The sequence below is a fragment of the Numenius arquata genome, chromosome 16, assembly GCF_964106895.1.
Source record: "Numenius arquata chromosome 16, bNumArq3.hap1.1, whole genome shotgun sequence".
Taxonomy (NCBI): Eukaryota; Metazoa; Chordata; class Aves; order Charadriiformes; family Scolopacidae; genus Numenius; species Numenius arquata.
In genome coordinates, this window is record NC_133591.1 from 17,146,452 (window position 1) to 17,171,989 (window position 25,538).

The following is a 25,538-nucleotide window of genomic DNA, read 5'->3' on the forward strand; positions in this document are numbered from 1 at the left end:
GTTCTAAGAGAAAATGTAGGAGGAACTACACATTTTAAAAGCAAAGAAGAGAACGATATTCTGCCAGAGATAAAGTTGCTTTTCTGGGTTCAGTGGGGCTTCACCCCATACAGGAAACAGGCCTTACGGGTTTCAGCAAGGACACTGCCCCATCAGACAGCAGACAACCTCTTAATCCATTCAAATGGATAGTTACTAATAAAATAGACTGTCAGTTAAGATTGCTGATGGCTGAGTAAGTCAAAGGTATCTTTAGATGACAGAAAATGAAAATAAACAATTTCTCAATATTCTGTGTGAAACGAGTATCAAAAAGTATAAAGGACACTTTCTCTTGCTGCCTGTCACTGATGAGTTTGGATGAATCCATGTTCCATATATCAGCAAGCTATTAGCTCCCTAGACGGCATCTTGGTCAACTCCCTAATTGTGCCATTTCTTTTCCAGAAATCCATTTATTCAAACTCTCTTTACACTCTTTGTTTTCCACGAACTCGACGTTTTAATTCCAACCATAATAAGAAAGTTTTTCTGTCCCCTTGGAGCAAGAGAGTTTTGACTGATATTTGCCCCGGATTAGGCCTGACAGACTTTTTTCTACTGAGCAGGTGCCCGTGTGGTAAATGTATGTTCTGGTTGGTCAGTTTGGACTCAGGATGCTCCAGCCTCTTAACTGCCCGTGTGATGAAACTGCTCTTTGAATAAGAAGCAACGCCTTTTTAGCTGATAACATCCTGTGATTTCAAAAGTGCCCAGTTTTCACCATCCAGGCTTTATATGTAACTTACATTTGGTATCATCTACAAGGTGTTATTGTATCCCTTTGGGGTTTTCAGTGAATGAACTCCACACAGTGACAAGTGGGAACAACTTGGAAGCACGATTTCAAGGTTTCTTTTGTTAGCCTGGAAGGAATCTTCAGGACCGATATTTCTCTGGTTTTTTGGTTTTTTTTTGAAGCGAGAGAAGCAGTTTTAGCACAGACAGAAACTTCCACAAAGCTTTATGGAAGATGACCCACGAGAAAGCGGTTTGAGACCATCCCTGAGACATCCGTTGGGAAAGCTATGAAGTAGGGTGGAAGACAAGACTTACGCAACCAGGAGCAGGCTCACAAGCCACTGGATTAGTGTGATGGAAAAATAGAATTCATGACACTGAAACAACCAAGTTTAGGAATTTACCTCTCACTGGTTCAGAAGAATGGCACGCACAGAGCTGCTAAAACGCGTGCAGTTGGTGATGCAGATCCCATTCCCAATGGCTAGATTAAGATACATCACACATGGACAGTGGGATCAAGGGCACCCTCAGCAAGTTTGCCAATGACACCAAGCTGTGGGGAGCGGTCAACACACTGGAGGGAAGGGACGCCATCCAGAGGGACCTGGACAGGCTGGAGAGGTGGGCCCGTGCAAACCTCATGGAGTTCAACAAGGCCCAGTGCAAGGTCCTGCAGGTGGGTCGGGGCAATCCCAGGCACAAATCCACGCTGGAGGGGGAATGGCTGGAGAGTACCCCTGAGGAGAAGGGCTTGGGGGTGTTGGTGGGTGAGAAGCTCCACACATCCTGGCAACGTGCGCTGGAGCCCAGAAACCCCCCGCACCCTGGGCTGCATCCCCAGCAGCGTGGCCAGCAGGGCGAGGGGGGGCATTCTGCCCCTCTGCTCCGCTCTGGGGAGACACCCCCCCCCCAGTGCTGCCTCCAGCTCTGGGGCCACCAACGGCAGAAGGACATGGAGCTGTTGGAGCGGGGCCAGAAGAGGCCACGGAGATGCTGGGAGGGCTGGAGCCCCTCTGCTGTGAGGACAGGCTGAGAGAGTTGGGGGGGTTCAGCCTGGAGAAGAGAAGGCTCCGGGGAGACCTGAAGAGCCCCTTCCAGTCCCTCAAGGGGCTCCAGGAAAGCTGGGGAGGGACTTTTGGTCAGGGAGGGGAGCCACAGGAGGAGGGGGAAGGGTTTGACACTGAAAGAGGGGAGATTGAGATGAGATCTGGGGAAGAACTTCTTTGCTGTGAGGGTGGTGAGAGCCTGGCCCAGGTTGCCCAGAGAAGCTGTGGCTGCCCCATCCCTGGAGGGGTTCAAGGCCAGGTTGGAGGGGGCTTTGAGCAACCTGGTCTGGTGGGAGGTGTCCCTGCCCAGGGCAGGGGGTGGCACTGGGTGGTCTTTAGGGTCCCTTCCAACCCAAACCCTTCTGTGAGTCTATGATTCTATGATTAAAACAACACGCAGTTCCAAGTTGATGCTTGTTTTATTAGAATCTCATATAATGATTTCTAAATGTAACATTCCCAATTTATGACACTCAAGGATCAAGATCTCAAAGCTTGTTGCTCTTTTTGCAAAAACTCTAGGTTTTGAAGAAAAAGACATTCTAACCCAATGTCTTCAGTACATTAATGTGAAAATGTACACAAAGTAGAATTTCATTTGAAGCACTGAACAGCTGAGACAAGCAATGTGAAAAGCTGAATTACACAAGAAACAATACCACCCGACATCCGTGCTACCAGGTTACCTTTCCACAACAATCAGTACTTCCAGGTCAGTTCTTTCCACCAAAAAGGTGCTGTAGTGGCGAACAGATCATGCTGGGGAAACAACAACAGAAAGAGCACATTATACTTCAAATGTTTCTCTGAGAGTTGTAATAACACGCTCATTTATGTCCACCAGAAAGACACAACCCCAGTGCAAAGTAATACAGAGGAAGACTGAAAAAATAGAGGAAATATAAAGAATAACTTGTGCCACGACGGTCTCGTTAAAGGGACTGGCGCACATTATGATTAACAAGGAGTTTTAATTCTTCCAAAACTAACTCAAACCGACAGTCAAACCAACAGTCACTGCTGATGTTCAACGTGTGCTGCACAGGGAACAGAACGCTCCTGCGGGTACAGCTCCACAGCTTCAGAGCACTCCTTCGGGCAGCAGCGCCGAGCAACGCTCTGCACAGCTACTTTAATTAGAGTTTCGAAGGGTGTCTTTGGCAGTCAAGGTTACCAAGGCCACAGTTGCTGAGTTGCCAAATAAAGGTCCTGCTTACCTGGACAGGACTGAAGGTCCATCCCGGGAAGGCCCCGTTAGAAGGGGAGCGTTGAAGCCCTTTAGAAATGGGGCCAGAGGTGACACTCCTCAGCTGATAAAAGCCCCACTGGATGGGGGCTGGGACTGGGATCAGGAACCCTCCCGTGGGGAGGTTTTTTCCCAAAGGCAATTCACAAGAGGAGCATTTATTGGGAACGTTGCCCCTTACCACAGGACATCCCTGAAGGTTCCTTTGCCCTGGGAGACTTTGGTTTAACCACAGAAAAGAGGTGGCCGTTTTTCAAGCTCATGTAGAATCACCTGAACTGCCAGAACCAGACACAGGCTCCCACACAGGCTCGCACACAGCCATGCCTGCATCTGCTCAAAGCTGCAGGGTCAGTACCTTCTCCAGAACTTTGAGACACCTCTTCCTTCGGACTCTGTGCTTCCTTTGTTCACCGTTGGGTCCCTTCGCTGCAGTAGCTGCGTTGCACCCTCAGCCTGGGCGGTTGCTGGTTTCTGTTCAAGGTCAGATTCCCCAGGACCCCCTATAAGGAACAGAAGAACAAAACCACAAGCTGGCTCTCTCCACATTCCCTGCGTACCGACGGCAGACCTCGATGCTGAGAGGGGGGGCCAGGCTCCGAGGGCCATGACCCTGGGAGGTGTTACCGCCATCCCCACGCAGACTGGTTTGGAGGTGGGCTCCCATCTCAGCCTCGCTCCGTGGGCGAGAACGTGTTACGCGGAAAAGAGTCTCAGCCAAAGTCATTGCTGACCTACCACTTTACGGTGGTTCTAATGCCTAATCTCACATGCTGGAAAATACCAAACACAATTTTAAAAGGAAAACTAACACCGACGTCATCCTTACAGCTTTGGAGGCGATAGGACCAATTTGAATGGAACGAGACAGGAATTCCTTACTTACAGAAACTCTCTTGCTTACAGCCCACGCTAAGGGATGCTGGACTAAACTCATGCTCCTTTTCTTTGGAGGAATTCTGAAAGGAAAAGGAAACCAAGAACCGTCACACCCTGTAAAATTCTGTTGCGCAGGAGATTTTTCCTTGTTTGCTTGCTCTAAGAACTAAAAGGCAAGGTCTACTCTCTTGTTCTGTGATTTTCATTTCTTTTCCTGCTACTAGGAGGACTTTCTTCACCAATCGATTTCTACCTCGCCCTCCTCAGGACATTCCCAAGCCCAAAATAAAGCTGCAATTCATTGAGTAGACTTTAACATAGCAGATAGTGAAAGAACAGCAGCAGCTACGACATAGACAGAGATTTTAACAAAACACACAGAGGTGCTGCGGGAAATGACAGCCACTGGGCAATACAGGCCCCTAAACATCAGGCCTGCTAAGGCACGGGCACAGGAAATGGAGTAAGTGGGAAGGGACAAAAGTGAAAAGTGCCAGAAGCAAGAGGGGAGCCAGGGATACCCATGAGGAACGCTATCAGCAATACAAAGGACCACAAACAACAAAATCGGCGTGTAAGCTTTGAGAGAGAATAAACCAACTTTGTCATAGAGAGAAGAGAAGAGAAGAACTGATCCACTCCCTGATGGTGTTTCTCTTACACTAAGCTCAGGTTCACGCAAAATTCCGGACTGTAGATGGCCCGAGATCTTTGCAGTTTAGTCTCAGAGCATTAACTAAGTTAGGAAAATTATCTGCAGTGACAGTCTGAGCGTCTCTCAGTTCTCTTTTCTCTTTCTTTGGCCGCTCCTGGTGCCCTCGGTAAGTGGGAAGCTGTGTAGGCTCCACACCGCTCATCCTGACCAGACAACCTGCTGTCCAGATCACAGGCCGAGAAGGTGTTTGGATGGAGCTGAAAACGCAATCTACTTAACAGCCGTGTGACTGCGGCACTTCCACGCTCCTCCTTCTGGATTGAGTGACCACGTTGTAATGTCAGTCCTATGGGTACTAAGTAGACAGATTTCCTTCATGTTTAACGAGACCCTTCCCTTTTTGAGATGCCTTCTAAAACACCAGGCGGATCTGGATCCAAAGTCATACGCTGCTGATAAAGTGAACAAGAGCCCTAGAGGAATGATCAGAAGAATCCTGAGGAAGCACAGGAGCTGTGCATATGGTTTTTCCTAAACATAATCTTTTTTCTGATCCTGAAAACTAAAAGAAAGCAAATGGAAAGCACACCAAATGGAAAGCATGTCACAGAAGCACCTGGCTCTAATCTCCTAAAAAAACACATGTAAGGGAAGGGTCATCTGCCCATGATTTCAGGTGGCACTCGTGATACCTGCTCTGGTATTCATAAACACAACAGTTTGTGTCTGGACATCCCTCTCAGCGTAACAGTGCCCTGACTAGTGCAAATTTCAGGTACAAGTCAAGGTGGCACAAGCATCTGTTCTGGAGAAGGTTCTTCTCACCTTAATTGGTATTTGCTGAGCTGACGAGTCATTCTTCATAGTTCCATAGTTTACCTGGAAAGAGCTCAGGATGTCCTCCCACATTAGTTTACCTGATAAAAAACCCTCTTCTGAAAGGAAGTTTTGGGCTTACAACAAAGTGAGGGCCGTTTCAATACAGGAGTTTATCTGGGCAGGCTGAAGGTAACCATGCAACTAGTAGCACCTGAAATCGCAGGCCATTGTATCTGCAGTGAATCCCTGCAGATCAATTATGCTGCGGTTGGACCTTTGGAACCAGATCTCCAGGAGCAAGCAGGCAGTACGGCTTGGCCACCTGAGATTTCAAGCAAGCCCACACATGGCATTTGCGTAAAGGCTCAGCCAGTTGTGGAGAGGTCCAGAAGGTTCCTGAAATGGGGGCAGTATGTCATCATGCAGAAACACGCAGAAATCCAGGTTATCTGATGCAACTGTTCACCTCCCAAGGAACAGGGGGAGAAGAAGTTGTTCCTTATATACCACCAGGAAACTTCCTTTGTGGACAAACCCAAGAGGAATGAGTTTGCCTTCTCGTAAAATCCTCTCTCTGAAGAGCTGGAGCAGGAAAAAGGCCAGGAAGGTGAGACTGTGGCAGGGATTTGAACTAAATTAGAATGGGCATCAGTGTCCAGAAAACGGATGAAACACACTGGGACATTTGGGAGGATGGGCAACAGCCAGGAGCAGGAGAACAGGGGTGTCAGTGAAGACCCCGTTTCCCAAAGGCTGTGCCCAACAGCAGCTCTGTCAGAGCAGCCTTTAGCTGTGAGCTAAAAGAGAAAGAATCTTTCCCTCCTGACAAGGTCTCTGGAGAACAATGGGTTTAGAAAGCAAGTGACAATCCCTCTGGAACAATCCTGTTGTAAATCTGCCTTCCGATGCCACAGTGAGAAGAGGCTGTTTCAAGAAGAGGGAGATGCTGCAAGGCCATCAGCACCAAGAAAGGACACTGGTGGGGAGTGGCAAATACTCACGCTGGAGCCAATGCCAAGGTGTCAGCACCCACTGTTGGCCCTCCAGGGAGTTCTGCACAAATGGGCATGGGAGGGAAAAGAGGACTGGAGTCTTGAAGACAAGGCAGGGCATCCTTCGGGTTCATCTCCAGGAGTCTGAGCTCACCCCTACAGCTCAGAGCTCAACAGTCAGAAAAGCTCGTGTCGTCTCCCAGGAAAATTCATCCCTTGGCTAAGTCAGGAATCACAAATGCCTCCATGCAGGCGATGCAGGTGATAAGGAGAAAAAACCTACATGAAGGCATTTTTATCCTTGCCGCTTTAAGAATTTAGGACTAAACAGATACTGTTATCTCTTTCTGAATATTCTGTAGCTTACCATTTCACATCCATGCTTTGCTTTACCCATATGGTGAACACAGTCGGTTCCGGTTCTAAAAAGAGGTCAGAGAAGAAAGAACTGAGTTTACAAGAAGTCACAAAAAGGAAGCAATCTTGTAAATGGCTACTCCGAGTATTTTATTAGAAATCAGGGTTTTAGTACCTCTAGCCAACAGCATAGATACTCTTAATCTCTATTTGTTCTCATGCTTTAAAGTCTCATTTCAAAAACAAAAATAGGCACTCATTCCAGTATCAGGCTTTCTGCTTTTCTAGTAAAACCAATAAGCAGTTAAAGAGGAGAAAAAAAGCATTACATGACCTGGAAAGGGGGATGGGCAGCAAACTGAGAAAGCTGCAAATCCTATAAGGTTACTGACACAAAGAGAAGGGCAGGGCGCAAAGAACCACAGAAAGATCTTACAAGACTCGGTCACGGAGCAATAACATGGCAGAGGAAACTCTGTACAGAGAGGTACAAAGTGACCCACGTGGGGAAAACCAACCCTGATTTGCACACACAATTGTCCTGATCGGTGTCACTGGGGAGGGACACCTGGAGATTTGGAGAGCTCAGCTCTCAATAGTACCCCAAGAAAACACGAATCCAAATGCCCCGTGAGGAGCTGTGAGCAAAACAGCTTGTCCAAACAGAAAAAAAGATCAAGAGGTGATGACTGCCAAACTGGATCATGAAAGAGCCTTTTATGGCCTTATATTTTAGGCATCTACAACCCATGTCTTGGCAAAAACAGATTAGAAAGCATTCTGGATCCTGGTCTCATTCTTCACCCATTTCCACGAGTTTTATTGTGACTAGAAACTGATGGGAGAGACGGAAATTAAGGACTACATTTATATGAGCAGGAAAAGGCTTCAGGCTTCTCCCGTTCTAATCTCTGCACGAAATACACTTGGGGAGTGGGAAGAATCTAAGGCAACAAAGAAGATGATTTGACATGGTCTGTCCATCGCCATGGAAGGGGGAAGGTGATCATCCGATCACACCACCGGATCTGGGACTCTCTGCCAGATACCTGTGAATGTTAAGTACAGACACAAATTGTCTTTTTTTAAAGCTACACTCCAGCTACCCTATAACTAACGATGGGCCTGCCTCTGGAAGGTGATCGAGAACTCAGCCTGAAGTCAGCCAGCATGAGCCGGCATTGCGCCCTCGTGCTGAGGGCGGCCAACAAGCCCCTGGGGTGCATTAGGAAGAGTTTCGCCAGCAGCTCGAGGGAGGTGATCTTTCCCCTCTGCTCAGGCTCCTTCCCCTCTGTGGGCTCCGTCCAGACAGGGCTCCCCAGGACAAGACGGGTACTCAGTGGGGTGAGCCCAGCAACGGGCAACAAAGATGCTGAAGGGACAGGAGCGCTTTTCATATGTGGAGACGTTGGAAGAGCTGGGATTGTTCAGCCTGGAGAAGGCTCAGAGGGGATCTTATCAACATATACCAGATGGGAGGGAAGAAAGAAGAAGGAGACAGGCTCTCTTCAACAGCGCCTTCTGGCAGGACAAGAGGCAAAGGGCACAAATTGCAAAACATGAAATGAAATCTGAACACAAGAAAAAACTTTCTGACTGCAACTGTGGTCAAGAACGGCAACCAGAAACGGCCTACAGAAATTGTGGCATCTCCACCCTTGGAGTCCACCTGAAGGGACACATCCTGGGCAACGTGCTCTGTGCGCAACCCCTCCCCATCAAGCAGGAGGGGTTGGACTCAATGATCTCAAAGGTCCCATCCTACCGCAGTGATTCTGTGAAATGCCCAGAGAGGGACCTCAGCCTCAAGCGGTGAGGCAGCATTCACCAGCCGACCCAGAGGAACAGACTGGCCTTCAGCTGGAAAACTGCTCCCAGTTCTTCCCTTCCACCCCCAGCTCAGGTGCGTAAGCCAGTGCCCTGCTTTGTCACCCTGCTGAGGTCTCACCCCACTGTGATTCTACAGAGAACGTGAACACAAAGGAGATCAATAGGGAGACCCCTAGTTAACGGCACAGGAGCCTGAAAGCACGGGACAACTTTCTCCAAACACGGGCAATGCTGCTTAGGTCCTGTCACCTATGGAAGAGAAGGAAGAAGACAAATGGGGCAAGGGATCACCCAGGCATGAAACCGGAGGAAGGTACAAGAGACATTAAAAATTCTGGTATGTGCCCTAGAAGTCTATTTTGCAGCCAACTGACCTGTCCGTACCCAACCGCGGGCATGAGGTCTCTGCTCCGACTTCCACTCTTCTCCTCTTCACCTTTTCTTCCACTGCAGGACTTTCTGATGCTTCATTGCTTCTCTTGACCTTCAAAACATTGCAAACTTGGTATTGATAGCATTTGATTTTGACTTTTCTAGTTTAAAAAAAAAATCCAGAGTTAATATACATTCCTATTTTGCAAAATTGGTCATGTTTATACAATAAAGACCAAAAAAACGCTTCTGCCTTATTCAAACAGAAGATGAGCACTGAGGCCATCCAGAGAATTATGCTCAACAGTTCTCAACAAGAAATACTGCTTGCCAGAACACACTGTTTGCTCCACCTTCAGAGGAGGGCCGAGGAATGCCATTAGCAGGAATGTAATGCTAGCAGAGAGAGCAGGAGTTTCTTTTGGGGAATTTGCACAGGACATATTCACTAATTCACTCCATTTTTAGACACTCGGATCAAAAACAAACCTACCCGGAGCTCTCATTAAACAAAAACTTTCCAAAGAAGCTTAACTTTGTTGTTTACGACACAGCACCAAGGAAACTACTTAATGATTCAGCCATATTGACCTCCTCCTACAGACTCTCACAGTGAAGAAACCATTTGACAGCTCGGCTCAGAGTTGTAGAAAACACATTTCACTGCAGCCACCAGGGCCCTCAGCTCCTCAGGCAGGACTTCATTCAAAGGCTGATGGAACCAACAGGATGATTTCTCCCAGCTTGGATGGTTACAGGTGAGAATTCAGTGCCACCTCACAATGCCTGACTGACACCCAGAAAAAGGAGAACCAGAGCATTGCCTGGATCTCTATTCTGCTTCTCCACACTATTTAGAATATAACTTTAAAAAAAAAAAAAAACCACCAAAAAAACCCAAACAAAAAACACATAAAAAACTTACAAGTCCATCACTGCCCTTGTTTACTTCTTTACCTGTAACAGAAGTATTATAAAATTTGGTGAATATTTGGTGACTGGACTTTCTTTAACCAACTTAAAAGTACATTTTTGCATTGCACCTCACTTTTGGCAAACAAGATAAACTCCTCAGAAACCATGCTGGACTTGCATATGATATATTGACACTGAAAAACCGCAAACGCAGCTCTTTCACAATTAGAATTCCTGGCTGGGAATACCCCATGTCAATGGGATGGGGACAGTTGCTTTTCTTGAAGAATTAAAGGAGTCTTCAGAAGAGAAGAAGGAATGAAGAACTGTTGGCATCACTGTATTTTAGGCACCAGAGGGAAGACACAAGGACAGCCTGAGCATGGACTCCCCAGAATATTGGCCAGCCAACCTCTGGTGCATGGCATCCATATGTACCTTCCTGAAGGAAAATCCCTGCCAACAGAAACTAGAAACACCAGTGCCTGAAAGTAATAGCACATTATGCTGTGCATAATTTTAGAACAGAAATGTACAACCGTTGCAGAGTGCGATTCAATACTGGAGCAAGGTGTACAGGGAAGTGACTGAATTCTCCACCTTTAGGAATTTTTACATCCAAAGATGGTATCTTTGACAGGGGCTGCTACACGCGAGCAAATGGGGGAGACCAAGGAATGACCGCTTCTCCATTTTACAAAGGAGACCACAATATCTGCACTAAGCAGTCACAAGAAAAACCAGCAGCTTTTCACAGGGACCAATAATCAGAACAGGAAACAGTAAGAATAACACTCGGTTTTCACAACAGAGGAGGTTAAATGTGGTGTCCCACAGAGGTCTCAGCTGGGGCCTGAGGCTGCTCAGGGAATTCACCGAAAACCTGGAAAACGAGACACTAGTGAGGCGACAACATTTGCTAATCATTATTACCATTATGACTATCATTATTTAGAAAAAAAAAATGCATTCTTTCTTTAGGACAACAGAAACAAAGAGCGTGAAGTTCAATGTCAACAAACGTGGTCAAGCACAAGGAAGAAAAACATGCAGCCCATACACACGTACTGGCTCCAGCCCAGCTACTGGCATTACAGAACAAAGGCTGGGAGCTGCTGGGCACAGCTTCATAAAAATACTAGCTGAAGAGTCAGCAGGGGTAGAAAAGGCAGAGAGATTCGGGAAATTTTAGAAGGGCAATACAGGACAAAAGAGAACACGCTGTTCTGCTCTATCTCAAATCCACAGCACAGCCACGCTGCACACAGGTTTGCTCCCTCCAACTCAAAGACACGGTAGATGAAAGGAAAGGGAAAAGCAAGACACAGATGACAGATGTTTCCAGAAATTATCCAAACATAACCATAGTGACTTACCACAAGATACGTTCTGCTGGAATGAGTTGAGTTCCAGATACATAGTGCAAATGTAGGGATAAGGCACAAGATGGACATTCTCATGTTTGAATCTCATCTTCGATACCCTCTCCCATTTACTCCAATCTGAGAACGATGCTAAGGCTTAAGAACACAGCACTAACGTTTCAAAGGAGCAGGCGCCCTGACAATGTCTTCTGGTAAGGCTTCACAAGTCACACCACCTGGCATGTGCGTGTAAGGCAGCACATACAATCCATCAGTAAGAACCGTATGAAAAACCACTAGTGACACATTACAAGAAACACTCATCCCGGTGACCCTCTCCCAGAGCTCCCACTCACCCACAGCTTGTGAGTAACTAAGAGTTATGCCCCAGCAAGGAGCCTGACACACAGGCTGCAGGACAACTCATCACACCAGGCCTCTGAGCTCGCAGTTCTCACCAGGGCCCAGTGCTGGCCAAGCACGGGGATGGATTTTCGAGTTCTAGAAATACAAGTCCATGAATCAAACTCTCCTCAAGCACGCAGGCAAAACTGGCTGAGCTTTAGTGAAGCAAACCAACAAGCCCAACATTTGTTTTGGTGCTTCCCGTCTGACGATGCTCTCGGCCACCTTCTCTTCCTGGCAGGAACAGGAGTAAGTTGCTCTCATCACCTTCTGACAGAGAAAGAGGATGACCTCGTTCTTGCCTGCTTTTATAAAGTGTGGCAATGGGGCCATCTTCCAGGACTGGAAGGGAATGCCTTGGAGGAGGAAACACCCAGATGTTCATTACTCCTGGGCACCCAGAACCACGGGAGGGGATACCAAAGGGCCTGATCTGATTCCCAAATTGACACCCCTTAGGACCGAAAAGGCGTCTCATTCAACCAACTTACTTTTCTCTTCAACAAGAGCCTCATGACAGTAACTTCTTTTGAACCCTTTACAGCAACTACGATATTTAATCCTAACGTACCTTATGAGAAAACTACTGCCGTCTTCTCGACTTGTGGCCAACGTTGCTGAGACTGCAAAGAGCATTTGACATTTTATCAGCCTTTTCAAGAAATGCACGAGCTTTGCTTGCAATCACATTAGGTGGGATTCCTGTCCCTTCAGATACACGTGTTCCATTTTCTGTGGCTAAATCTGATTCGGAACACAGAGGCACTCAGCTCAAAACACTGCAAAACTCTCTTTTCACATCAGTTCTCAAGTGAAGGCAACACCTGAGGAGGATCTTCAGCTGACGTAAAACTGCAAAGCGCAAAGGCTTCACACTCCAGCTAAAGATCTGCACACTACCAGGCACGAATGTTGAATTAAGCAACGCCCTTTGTCTTGCAATTCTCTTTTACAGGTAGGAAAGACAGGATACACGGGAAAATGGTGAAGTGGTCTGTAGAAAATGGATGTAAGTCATCAAGATTTCCAAGGATTACTCGAATCGCTTCCTGGAGAGGCCAGAGAAAGAAACAAAGGAAGAGTATTAGCAATATAGCCACAATTCGACTGTGAAGTACAGTTTCAAGGCGTGGGGAAAATTTAAAATTACTTTACAGTTTGCACGACTCGTGGAAGAGCAGGTTCTAGATATTTTGCTTTTCCTCCTCCCCTTCTTCTCCGCACTCCCTCCCATCACCCAGAGTGCGCTGCACTCACAGACTCACAGACATTGAAGTGAATTAATATCTTAATCTTGAAGTAACACAGAAGCATCACTATGAAGAGGGAAAGTGTGCTTTGAAATTTAAGAAGTTTTACACTTAAGAAGTCTCCTTTTTGCCAGCAAAACACAGGTAGCATTGACCTGCTTCGAAAATAAACATATTCCTCTTTTTCTGCATATTGACTCAATTCAGTTACAAGGGAACTGCAATTCGGCCCCAACTCACTCCTGCTTTACAAATGGGAAACTTTTTCTAGTAATACCTTTCAATATTTTCAAAAGTGAAAAAGAAAAAAAATTGAATTATAATTTTTTGTATCAATTAAAGTCAGCACATTTTCTTCAATAATATTTATAATGCTATTACTGTACGCTGAAGATTTTTCTTAAAATTAAGTAAGGAAGCATTCTGAAGCAGGCAGTATATTTGTCTCATTTCCTCAGGAATGGCAGGGACTTTCGTCTGTCTCAGGAAGAAGATGACGCCAACAGGGCTCATCAGTGGTCACCAAGTACTGGCATCATTCAAAGCACGTCCACTGGTTCCAGTGGCTCCTCAGTTGGGAGGGAAGCATGTGCAATCGAGCGGTAGATGAGCTGCTGCCAGGCTCGCTCACCAGCAGCACCGCAGCTCCTGAACCAACAGGAGGGAGTGACAGCTCGTCTGGCCTGAGAAGCTAAAAGCACTGGCCAGGTCTGGGGCTGAGAGCCGAACCGTGGGAAAGTGCTGCTGCAGGATGAACCTGAGCAGGAACCGGAAAGGAACGGGGTGCAACCAGCTCGACAAATAGGCAGCTCCATGGGTCCAATTTTAACAGTCAGTAGCTTCTTTGAAATACTTCAAATAAAAACCTTACTTTTCTACATTAATGCTGCCTGTTGATGGCATTTTTCATTTATGTCATTTTTTTCACCCTCGTACTCTCCAGAGAAGTTCCCCATTACTCTCACTTGAAACGCTGCATTTGACAAAATGTCCTCAGTCCCATAACAAACATAAGACTTGCTTAGCTCAACATTCAGAGAAGGTCCCAGGGACCTGCTCCCTCTCCTACCTCTAGCTCCTGGACAGCACTGTCGGTGGTGTTGAGATCAGGAGCGCTGTGAAACAAACAGAGAGAGTTCATCCCAGCCCAGTCAAAGAGCAACGGAGCGACAGTCCTTGTAAAGAGTTTAAACACCTACAATTCCCATTGCACAGAGAAAATACTTTGCAGACAGATGAACTCCCAATTTATTGCTTGTAAAAGATATCCATTATTCCACGAGGACTGTTTCTCTTTGGTTTTCTGCCCCTTTATATTTTGTGTGAGGAGATCAGATCTTTTCAGTCCATCCTCAGTAACCTTTAGGACAGGGTTGTTGACCAGGTGCCCTCAAACCAGTACCTGTCTTCCAGCCTATGGCGATGCCATTCCACTCAAGGGCCTACAAGAAGGAACCAGCAGGACACGTCTCTTAATCCCCTCCACGGTGCAAACCTGCCGAGGAACGGGCCTTCACAGCACTGGAGCTAAGCCCTGTGATGCTGGGAGCTGTGTATTGCCTGCAGCAAACTCTGCACGTCTTTTGTAAGCTGGCTTCTCCAACTTGTTTGCTGCAAGGTATCGGCCAACAACAAAATGCAGAGGGAGAGAGAAGGCCTTAAGGAAAATCCAAATCCATCAAAAAGCAAACAAATCACATAACTGTTACTTGGAAATAAGTAAATACAGTGGAGCGTAAGGAATTATGGCATGCGAGTATTCTCTGGTATATGCCCCGGGAGGCAGCCATTCTCACATCCTCCACATTCAGGGTCCCCAGCCAGAACTCCAGCAGAGACGAGAACTTGCCTTCCTCTTCGGAAAGGCTCTCTCCTTGCTTGATAAAGAGCAAGTCAATGACAGGAATTACACAGCACAGCACGACAGACATCACCCACCCAAGAATTAGGCTGTGGTCACGAAGTCTTCAGCAATCAGCAGGGAAACACAATTCAGGAGGGGACATTGCCACGGCGATGAGGAGACGAGGGTGGAAAGAATGGAAGAAAGCAAGGCACCACCCAGGGTCTCACGCCAAGGGTGTCAGACCTGCTCTCTGACTGCCGGGGACTCGTCGGTTGGGGGGAGTGTGAGGGGGTGGGGAGGAGGGAGGGTTATTTTCTTTTAGGTCTGGAGTGTGGACATTTGTCTTCCCAAGTAACTCTTAGGTGTGACGGAGCCCGGCTTTCCTGGAGATTAAACACCCGCCTGCTGATGGGAAGCACCGAAGGACTTCCCGATTTCGTTTGTGCACACGGCTTTTGCTTTACTTATTAAACTGTCTTTATCTCAACCCACTTTATCCTTACTTCCACCCTTCTGATTCTCTCCCTCACCCCACTGCGGGACACTGAGCAAGTGGCCACGTGGGGCTTAGCTGTTGGCTGGGGTTAAACCGTAACAAAGGCTCTAGAGCTTCTCAAGTAAACACTTACAAAATCATAAAACGCTATCAGTAAAAACAGCCTCTCGTTCCACTGAAGCACAAAACCCAGACGTGGCAGTGACACAGGAGCATTTTATACAGCTCAAATTAGTCTCTCAGGCCAACGTTCAGCCTGTGCGAGTGCAGCAGCGACTTTTAAGCGACCGCTTTCATAGTTAGTGGAAGAAGGCAGGACAGAGGAGCCCCCAAACCTGAGTTTTGTGTCTCGTATTCACTCACTGCAACACGCAGCCATCGCACCCAGGCTGACTGTGCCTTTCCCACACTTACCTGCTGAAGTTGCCGTACCGGATTTTAAATTTGTACACAAGCCCGCCTGCATGAAGGAACCTTGTTTCAGGCAAGGGATAGGTAAATGGTTTCAGTGACATCTTTCCTCCTTCCTGGATGTAGCCTAGGGGAGCAGGAGAGTCAAAAGTCAACGACTAAAAGCCTTCACCAGATCTCACGCTGTCCTACCAGAAGAAAGGATGGTGAGCAGGGATTCCTCATCTGCAGGGAGAACAGGCCTCCCACCAGCCAGAAAATCGCGGATTCAGGTGTCATTTCCAATAAAGCAGAGCGGTTTTGAGCAGGATTCGAGGACAGACTTCCAGCCGACGGCCACCCGCCTCCAGCCACACAGCTCCGGCGATGTCCCCACCAACGTCCTCGAGGCCGACAAGGCCTCTCGCCCCGGGGGATGTCGACGAGGCCCCGGCAGGGCCGTGTGGCAGCCCAGGACCGACCCCGGCCCTCAGGGACCACCCGGCTGTGGCGTCCCCCGCAGCCCCCGCGGGTACAGCCCGGAGAAACGCCTCGCCCCGCCGCCCCCCCAGCGCCTGCGGCCCCCGCAGTCCCGGGGCGGAGGGAGAGCCCGGGGGCCGGCGCCGAGGGGAGATGCCGCCGCCTCCTCAGCCCCGCCGCCGGCCCCGAGGCCCCCGGGCAGCCCCGGCGCTGGCGACCGCCGGGAGGCCCCGGAAGCCCCCGCCGCGCCCGCCGCCCGACCTTACCTCAGGCGGGGCCGGGCCGGGAGAAGGCTGGAGCCGAGCCCGGCCGACGGGAGCCGGACGGGGCCCGGCCGAGCTCCTTTCGCCCCGGCTCCCCGCGGCCACCGGCGGCTCTGCCGCTGCTGCGCTTCAGAGGCAGCTGTCGTTGGGGGCTCGGAGTGCCCCAGGGGGTCCGGCAGGAGCCCACAGCCCCAGAGGAGTTGGCTTTTGCCTTGTGGCAGGGCTTGCCACTGCTGTCAAAGGGGACTGGACTCTGCCCGGGCCTCTCAAGTCAGCGTTAGCTCTGGTGCCTAATGACCATCCCTCGGTAGCTCATCCCTTTCTCTCCCAAATTTTTGACGTCAGGTTTGCCTTTTCTTGCTTTAGGCAGCTTTCACGCAAAGACTCCCAGAGATTTTTTCATTCTCCCGCTACACACACATACACACAGGGATTCCCGGGAGGGTCACAGAAACGCAACAGCAGCAGCCTTAGTCTCAGCTGGGGTCTTTAAGAGCAAACACCGTGTTCCGTAGCTGTCTGGAGCCTTTCTGGCAGCCGTGGGGTACTTCTCAAGCAGACACAGCTGGAAAGCTCTGACGAGCACTGACCCAGCCGAGCAGTGATCAAAAAGAAGCTACTTTTTATACGTGAAAGCCCGACAACGACATCTGTAGGAAAAACAAAATCCCAATTAGTTCTCTTGCGCCAACCGCAAAACCAGACTTTGGTATAAAAGGCTTCTGATTAACAAAATACAAACCTAAACACACAACCCAAGCAGGCACTGATCTGCCTCCTCAGGGCAGGACAGAATGTCCCTTTGCTCTGTAAACGTCATTATAATGAAGAGCTGCTCCTTGTTGAACCACGAGGGACCCAGTGCTCACTGGTTTCTGACGGCCAGCCCTGGGGAACTCAGCTCAGACAAGCACTGGTACCACTTTGGTGCTGCTCGGGGGCATCTGGACTCCTCCTGCCTCTCAGGAAAGGTCTATAGAACTCAAACATCCTTCTTCGGGAAAAAAAAAAAACAACAAACCAAACCAAACCAAACCAAACCAACCCCAAAACATGATGTTCATTTAAAGCTACAGGGATTGAGAAGGTCTTAAGCTTCTGGAGTAACAATCTGTCCCCCACAGGGACAGCAGCTCCACGGATGCCCCAATGGGCATGGTATCCCAGGGGAACAGCATCTCCACAGGCACGGCATCCCTGCAGGCATGGCACCTGCCATGGGCACAGCACCCCCTGACCCTCAGTGCTCTCACCCAGCCACGAGCACAGCCCCATCCTCACCCCCCCAGCAGGATGGGGAAGGGTTGCCATCAGCATTGGGCCTCAGGCCCTTGCCAGGGATGCTGTTGGCACTGACTGCTCCCCAGAAGTGCTCTGCCCCAGGAACGGGTGTCCCAGACGAGCTGGCTGGGCACCAAGGGGCACCTCCAGAGCCAGAGGATCCCAAAGGAGCAGGAGACGCTGGGGCTGGGCAAGAGGTGCAGAAGCCGGGGAAGGATGGAGCAGCACCGCGTTCTCTCCTGGGTGGAACCTACCTGCTCCGGCAGGTGCAGAGGACAGGCAGAGCTCTCAGGGGGTACTTCTCTCCTCGGCCAGCCGTCACCCGTCCCTGGGAGGTGGCACTGCCCGTTCCAGCCACGCCTGCCACCCGGGACCCCTCACATAACCCCGGCCCGGCTCCCGGGGTCGCCAGCACATCGGTGTTGGGCCACAGGCCCTTGCCAGGGACGCCACTGGCACGAGGGCGGGCTCGGAGACCTCCCGACCCAGCACCTGCCCTCGTGGAGCAGGACGAGGAGCTGCAGCGCCCGGTGCCCGGGAGCCGCTTCCCGCCCGCCATCGCCCGCGGCGGGAGGAACCGCGCGGTGGGCTGGGTTCGGCTCGGCTCGGGTGGGTTCGGCTGCGCTCGGCTAGGTTCGGCTCGGCTCGGCTCCACTGAGGTGCGAGCCCTGCGGAGCCGGGCAGCCCGTGCGGGAGGAGGCCCGGGGAGCGGCGGGGCAGGTCTGGGCGCGGAGGGGGCCGGGGGTCCCGGTGGGTGCAGGCGGGGGCCGCGGGCAGGGCCCCAAGCTGCGGGCAGCGGGCGAGTGGGCCTGGCTCGGCGGAGGCCGCGGGGGGCAGCGGCAGGGCCCGAGGGCAGAAGCGTCGGGCCAAGAGGCCGGGGAGCGGGTCCCCGCGGGAGCGGGCGGAGGCGCAGCCCTCGGGCATCCCCAGGCCGAGCCGGCGGGTGCCCCCGGGACCGGGTGCGGGGCCGGGCCCGAGCGCTCTCCCGGAGAGCAGCTCCTCCTGCCGCTGCCGGCGCCGAGCGGCCCTGCCGGCTGGGCCCGGGCACGGCCACGGCAGAGCCTGCCGCTGCCCGCGGGAAAGGGCTGGGTGCCGGCCAGGCCGGGGGCAGCGGTGCGCCCCTCCTTTCCCCCCTCCCCGCAGCCCCTGCGGAGCCCCGGGCACGGCCCTGCCCGCTGCTGCTGGGGCTGGGCTCCGGCAGGGCGGCAGGCAGCGGGCTGCCCGCTGGGAAGGGGGGGTGCGGAGAGGGGCCGGGCCGTGGCCACAGGCTCCCGCGCCCTCCCTGCCCGCGGGGACAGGCCCGGGGAAAGCCAGGCTGCCGGCGGGGCAGAGGCTGCTGGGCTCCCCCGGCGTGGGCAGGGTGTGCGGGCGCAGCCCTGGGCCCCGGGCACAGGGTCGGGCCCGGGCCGGGGGAGATGCTCCGGGGCTGCGAGCAGGACAGACGGGACACAAACAGCGACTCGGGCAGAGGAGGCCAAGGCTCCGCTTTTATTGCAGCAAGCGGTGGCTCCTTCCATCTGATGGAGCATCGTGCCTGCAGCCTTTCCGAGCAGCCCGTGATTAGCGCAGGGCAGAAGACCCCCAGGTGACCTCATGTGTGGAGGTCCTTGAGGTTCCCCTGCCAAGCTGGCGCCAGGAGGAGAGGCGGAGGGATGGAGGGCGCAGCTGGACTCCCGGTCCTGTAAGAGCAGGGAGTCGCTGGCCAGAAATGGCTCCGAGGAGCCTGGCAAGGGGCCATGCTCAGCGCTGCAGAGGAAGGCGAAAACCCCCCGGGGACCTGTGCCGATCTGCCCAGGGGAAAAAAATTCCTTCCCGACCCCAGAGCCGGCGATGGGCTGTTCCCTGAGCGTGTGAGCAAGACCTGCGCCCCGGGGCTGCCCTGGCTCCAGCGACACCACCCACCACCTTCCACTGGAGGGATCTCAGGGGCTTCCCAGCATGGACACGTGGGACAGGTTGCTTCCTCTGCCAGGTCTCTGTTATCCGACATTTCTACCAGTTCCTCCTGTCAGGCAGCGGTGTGAGCTGCTGGCCGTCTTTTCAAGAAAAATCTGTCCTCAAGGATGCACCTGACACTCCTCGCAGGCAAGTCCTAGAGTACGTTGACCTGCCCTTTAGGGATCCCAAGCATCAGCCCCAAACTCCTCAAGGGAAGGTACCCAGTCTGTTTTTCCTACTTTGGAAGAGAGTCCTCTTCTCCGAGATCCATCCCAGGCATGTCCCAGAGGCTTCTGACCACTGCTTTAGGGACCTGAGATTCCGTCTAGGAAACCCAAACTTCTCCAAGCAAGATACCCAGAATTTTTTTTCATTTTCCGTAATTATCTTTCCCCTAGGATCTACCCAACGTTCCCCGGAAGCATCTCCCAGTGTCTTTAGACCTGTTCTTTAGGGACACGAAATCCTGAGTATCAGCCCCAGACTCATCCAAGGAAGTTACTCAGAATGTTTTTTCTTTTTAGGTAAAGATCTTTCCTCCGGACCCAAATGAAACTCCTCCCAAGCATCTCCTGGAGTCTTCTGGGACGTTCCTAGAGGTACCTGAGATCATGGGTAGCAGCCTCAGACTTCTCCAAGGAAGGTACCCGAGATGATTTCTCTTTTTAGGGAATGGTCTGTTCTCTGGGATCCACTCGAGACTCCTCCCAGGCATCTCCCAGAGTCTTTTCACCTGTACTTTTGGGACCTAAAATCCCAGGTAGCATCCCCAGACTCCTCTAAGGAAGGTACCTGAGATGATTTGTCGCCTTAGGGAGTTGTCTGGTCTCTGGGATCCACTCGAGACTGCTCCCAGGCATCTCCCAGAGTCTTCTGTAGTTCTGGGACCTAAATTTCTGGGTATCGGCCCCAGGCTCCTCCAAGGAAGATACCCAAGGATGTTTCTTCTTCTTTGGAGGAAAGCTCTATCTTCCAGGTTCTACCCAAGACTGCTCCCAGGCATCTCCCAGAGTCTTCTGTCCTGTAGTTCTGGGACCTAAAATCCCAGGAACCATCCCCAGACTCCTCCAAGGAAGGTACCTGAGATGATTTCTCTTTTTAGGCAACGGTCTGTTCTCTGGGACCCACTCGAGACTCCTCCCAGGCATTTCCCAGCGTCTTCTGTCCTGTAGTTCTAGAACCTAAAATCCCAGGAACCATCCCCAGACTCCTCCAAGGAAGGTACCTGAGATGATTTTTCGCTTTAGGGAGTTGTCTGTTCTCTGGGATCCACTCCAGACTCCTACCAGGCATCTCCCAGAGTCTTTTCACCTGTACTTTTGGGACCTAAAATCCCGGGTAGCAGCCCCAGACTCCTCCAAGGAAGGTACCTGAGATGACTTGTCGCTTTTGGGAGTTGTCTGTTCCCTGGGATCCACTCGAGACTCCTCCCAGGAATCTCCTAGAGTCTTGTGTAGTTCTGGGACCTAAATTCCTGCGTATCAGCCCCAGACTCCTCCAAGGAAGATACCCAAGGATGTTTCTTCTTCTTTGGAGGAAAGCTCTGTCTTCCAGGTTCTACCCAAGACTTCTCCCAGGCATCTCCCACAGTCTTCTGCCCTATACTTTTGGCATCTATAATCCCAGGTAGCATCCTCAGACTCCTCCAAGCAAGGTACCCGAGATGATTTCTCTTTTTAGGGAATGGTCTGTTCTCTGGAATCCTCTCGCGACTGCTCCCAGGCATCTCCCAGAGTCTTCTGTCCTGTACTTTTGGCATCTATAATCCCAGGAACCATCCCCAAACTTCTCTAAGGAAGGTACCCGAGATGATTTCTCTCTTTAGGGAATGGTCTATACTCTGGAATCCTCTCGCACTGCTCCCAGGCATCTCCCAGTGTCTTCTATGCTGTAGTTCTGGAACCTAAAATCCCAGGAACCATCCCCAGACTCCTCCAAGGAAGGTACCTGAGAGGACTTGTCGCTTTAGGGAGTTGTCTGTTCTCCGGGATCCACTCGCGACTCCTCCCAGGAATCTCCTAGAGTCTTGTGTAGTTCTGGGACCTAAATTTCTGGGTATTGGCCCCAGACTCCTCCAAGGAAGATACCCAAGGATGTTTCTTCTTCTTTGGAGGAAAGCTCTGTCTTCCAGGTTCTACCCAAGACTTCTCCCAGGCATTTCCCAGAGTCTTCTGTCCTGTAGTTCTGGAACCTAAAATCCCAGGAACCATCCCCAGACTCCTCCAAGGAAGGTACCTGAGATGATTTCTCTTTTTAGGCAACGGTCTGTTCTCTGGGACCCACTCGCGACTCCTCCCAGGCATTTCCCAGAGTCTTCTGTCCTGTAGTTCTGGAACCTAAAATCCCAGACAGCATCCCCAGACTTCTCTAAGGAAGGTACCTGAGATGATTTGTCGCTTTAGGGAGTTGTCTGTTCTCTGGGATCCACTCGAGACTCCTCCCAGGAATCTCCCAGAGTCTTCTGTCCTGTAGTTCTGGAACCTAAAATCCCAGGAACCATCCCCAGACTCCTCCAAGGAAGGTACCTGAGATGATTTGTCACTTTAGGGAATGGTCTTTTCTCTGGGATCTACTCGAGACTTCTTCCAGGCATCTCCCAGAGTCTTCTGTCCTGTAGTTTTGGGACCTAAATCCCAGGAACCATCCCCAGACTCCTCCAAGGAAGGTACCTGAGATGATTTCTCTTTTTAGGCAACGGTCTGTTCTCTGGAATCCACTCGAGACTCCTCCCAGGCATTTCCCAGAGTCTTCTGTCCTGTAGTTCTGGAAGCTAAAATCCCAGGAACCATCCCCAGACTCCTCCAAGGAAGGTACCTGAGATGATTTCTCTTTTTAGGGAATGGTCTTTTCTCTGGGATCTACTCGAGACTGCTCCCAGGCATCTCCCAGTGTCTTCTGTCCTGTAGTTCTGGAACTTAAAATCCCAGGTAGCATCCCCAGACTCCTCCAAGGAAGGTACCTGAGATGATTTCTGTTTTTAGGCAACGGTCTGTTCTCTGGGACCCACTCGAGACTGCTCCCAGGCATCTCCCAGTGTCTTCTGTCCTGTAGTTCTGGAACCTAAAATCCCAGGAACCATCCCCAGACTCCTCCAAGGAAGGTACCTGAGATGATTTGTCGCTTTAGGGAGTTGTCTGTTCTCTGGGATCCACACGAGACTCCTCCCAGGCATCTCCCAGTGTCTTCTGTCCTGTAGTTCTGGAAGCTAAAATCCCAGGAACCATCCCCAGACTCCTCCAAGGAAGGTACCTGAGATGATTTCTCTTTTTAGGGAGTTGTCTGTTCCCTGGGATCCACTCGAGACTCCTCCCAGGAATCTCCCAGAGTCTTGAGTAGTTCTGGGACTTAAATTCCTGGGTATCAGCCCCAGACTCCTCCAAGGAAGATACCCAAGGATGTTTCTTCTTCTTTGGAGGAAAGCTCTGTCTTCCAGGTTCTACCCAAGACTTCTCCCAGGCATCTCCCACAGTCTTCTGCCCTATACTTTTGGCATATGTAACCCCAGTTAGCATCCTCAGACTCCTCCAAGGAAGGTACCCGAGATGATTTCTCTTTTTAGGGAATGGTCTTTTCTCTGGGATCTACTCGAGACTGCTCCCAGGCATCTCCCAGAGTCTTCTGTCCTGTACTTTTGGCATCTATAATCCCAGGTAGCATCCACAGACTCCTCCAAGGAAGGTACCTGAGATGACTTGTCGCTTTTGGGAGTTGTCTCTTCCCTGGGATCCACTCGAGACTCCTCCCAGGAATCTCCCAGAGTCTTGTGTAGTTCTGGGACCTAAATTCCTGGGTATCAGCCCCAGACTCCTCCAAGGAAGATACCCAAGGATATTTCTTCTTCTTTGGAGGAAAGCTCTGTCTTCCAGGTTCTACCCAAGACTTCTTCCAGGCATCTCCCAGAGTCTTCTGTCCTGTAGTTTTGGGACCTAAATCCCAGGAACCATCCCCAGACTCCTCCAAGGAAGGTACCTGAGATGATTTCTCTTTTTAGGCAACGGTCTGTTCTCTGGAATCCACTCGAGACTCCTCCCAGGCATTTCCCAGAGTCTTCTGTCCTGTAGTTCTGGAAGCTAAAATCCCAGGAACCATCCCCAGACTCCTCCAAGGAAGGTACCTGAGATGATTTCTCTTTTTAGGTAGTTGTCTTTTCCCTGGGATCCACTCGAGACTCCTCCCAGGCATCTCCCAGTGTCTTCTGTCCTGTAGTTTTGGGACCTAAAATCCCAGACAGCATCCCCAGACTTCTCTAAGGAAGGTACCCGAGATGACTTATCGCTTTAGGGAGTTGTCTGTTCCCTGGGATCCACTCGAGACTCCTCCCAGGAACCTCCCAGGGTCTTCTGTAGTTCTGGGACCTAAATTCCTGGGTATCAGCCCCAGACTCCTCCAAGGAAGATACCCAAGGATGTTTCTTCTTCTTTGGAGGAAAGCTCTGTCTTCCAGGTTCTACCCAAGACTTCTCCCAGGCATCTCCCACAGCCTTCTGTCCTGTAGTTTTGGGACCTAAATCCCAGGTAGCATACCCAGACTCCTCCAAGGAAGGTACCTGAGATGATTTCTCTTTTTAGGGAGTTGTCTGTTCTCTGGAATCCACTCGCGACTGCTCCCAGGCATCTCCCAGAGTCTTTTCACCTGTACTTTTGGGACCTAAAATCCCGGGTAGCAGCCCCAGACTCCTCCAAGGAAGGTACCTGAGATGATTTCTCTTTTTAGGCACCGGTCTGTTCTCTGGGACCCACTCGAGACTCCTCCCAGGCATTTCCCAGAGTCTTCTGTCCTGTAGTTCTGGAACCTAAAATCCCAGGAACCATCCCCAGACTCCTCCAAGGAAGGTACCTGAGATGATTTCTCTTTTTAGGCAACGGTCTGTTCTCTGGGACCCACTCGCGACTCCTCCCAGGCATTTCCCAGAGTCTTCTGTCCTGTAGTTCTGGAACCTAAAATCCCAGACAGCATCCCCAGACTTCTCTAAGGAAGGTACCTGAGATGATTTGTCGCTTTAGGGAGTTGTCTGTTCTCTGGGATCCACTCGAGACTCCTCCCAGGAATCTCCCAGAGTCTTCTGTCCTGTAGTTCTGGGACCTAAAATCCCAGGAACCATCCCCAGACTCCTCCAAGGAAGGTACCTGAGATGATTTCTGTTTTTAGGCAACGGTCTGTTCTCTGGGACCCACTCGAGACTGCTCCCAGGCATCTCCCAGTGTCTTCTGTCCTGTAGTTCTGGAACCTAAAATCCCAGGAACCATCCCCAGACTCCTCCAAGGAAGGTACCTGAGATGATTTGTCGCTTTAGGGAGTTGTCTGTTCTCTGGGATCCACACGAGACTCCTCCCAGGCATCTCCCAGTGTCTTCTGTCCTGTAGTTCTGGAAGCTAAAATCCCAGGAACCATCCCCAGACTCCTCCAAGGAAGGTACCTGAGATGATTTCTCTTTTTAGGGAGTTGTCTGTTCCCTGGGATCCACTCGAGACTCCTCCCAGGAATCTCCCAGAGTCTTGAGTAGTTCTGGGACTTAAATTCCTGGGTATCAGCCCCAGACTCCTCCAAGGAAGATACCCAAGGATGTTTCTTCTTCTTTGGAGGAAAGCTCTGTCTTCCAGGTTCTACCCAAGACTTCTCCCAGGCATCTCCCACAGTCTTCTGCCCTATACTTTTGGCATCTATAATCCCAGGTAGCATCCTCAGACTCCTCCAAGGAAGGTACCCGAGATGATTTCTCTTTTTAGGGAATGGTCTTTTCTCTGGGATCTACTCGAGACTGCTCCCAGGCATCTCCCAGAGTCTTCTGTCCTGTACTTTTGGCATCTATAATCCCAGGTAGCATCCCCAGACTCCTCCAAGGAAGGTACCTGAGATGACTTGTCGCTTTTGGGAGTTGTCTCTTCCCTGGGATCCACTCGAGACTCCTCCCAGGAATCTCCCAGAGTCTTG

General features: G+C 50.8%; 1 protein-coding gene across 1 annotated transcript; it reads right to left on the reverse strand.

The window, feature by feature from the left end:
- Positions 1–2,542: 2,542 nt before the first annotated feature.
- On the reverse strand, positions 2,543–15,770 carry LOC141472616 (membrane-anchored junction protein-like). Its single transcript, XM_074159768.1, has 10 exons — positions 15,670–15,770; positions 13,983–14,028; positions 12,637–12,712; positions 11,271–11,396; positions 9,905–9,936; positions 8,982–9,091; positions 6,788–6,842; positions 3,962–4,034; positions 3,434–3,578; positions 2,543–2,588 (listed from the first exon to the last, which is right to left on the reverse strand). Exons 1-10 carry the CDS (start codon positions 15,768–15,770, stop codon positions 2,543–2,545), a joined length of 810 nt encoding a protein of 269 aa, XP_074015869.1.
- Between the last annotated feature and the right edge of the window lie 9,768 nt (positions 15,771–25,538).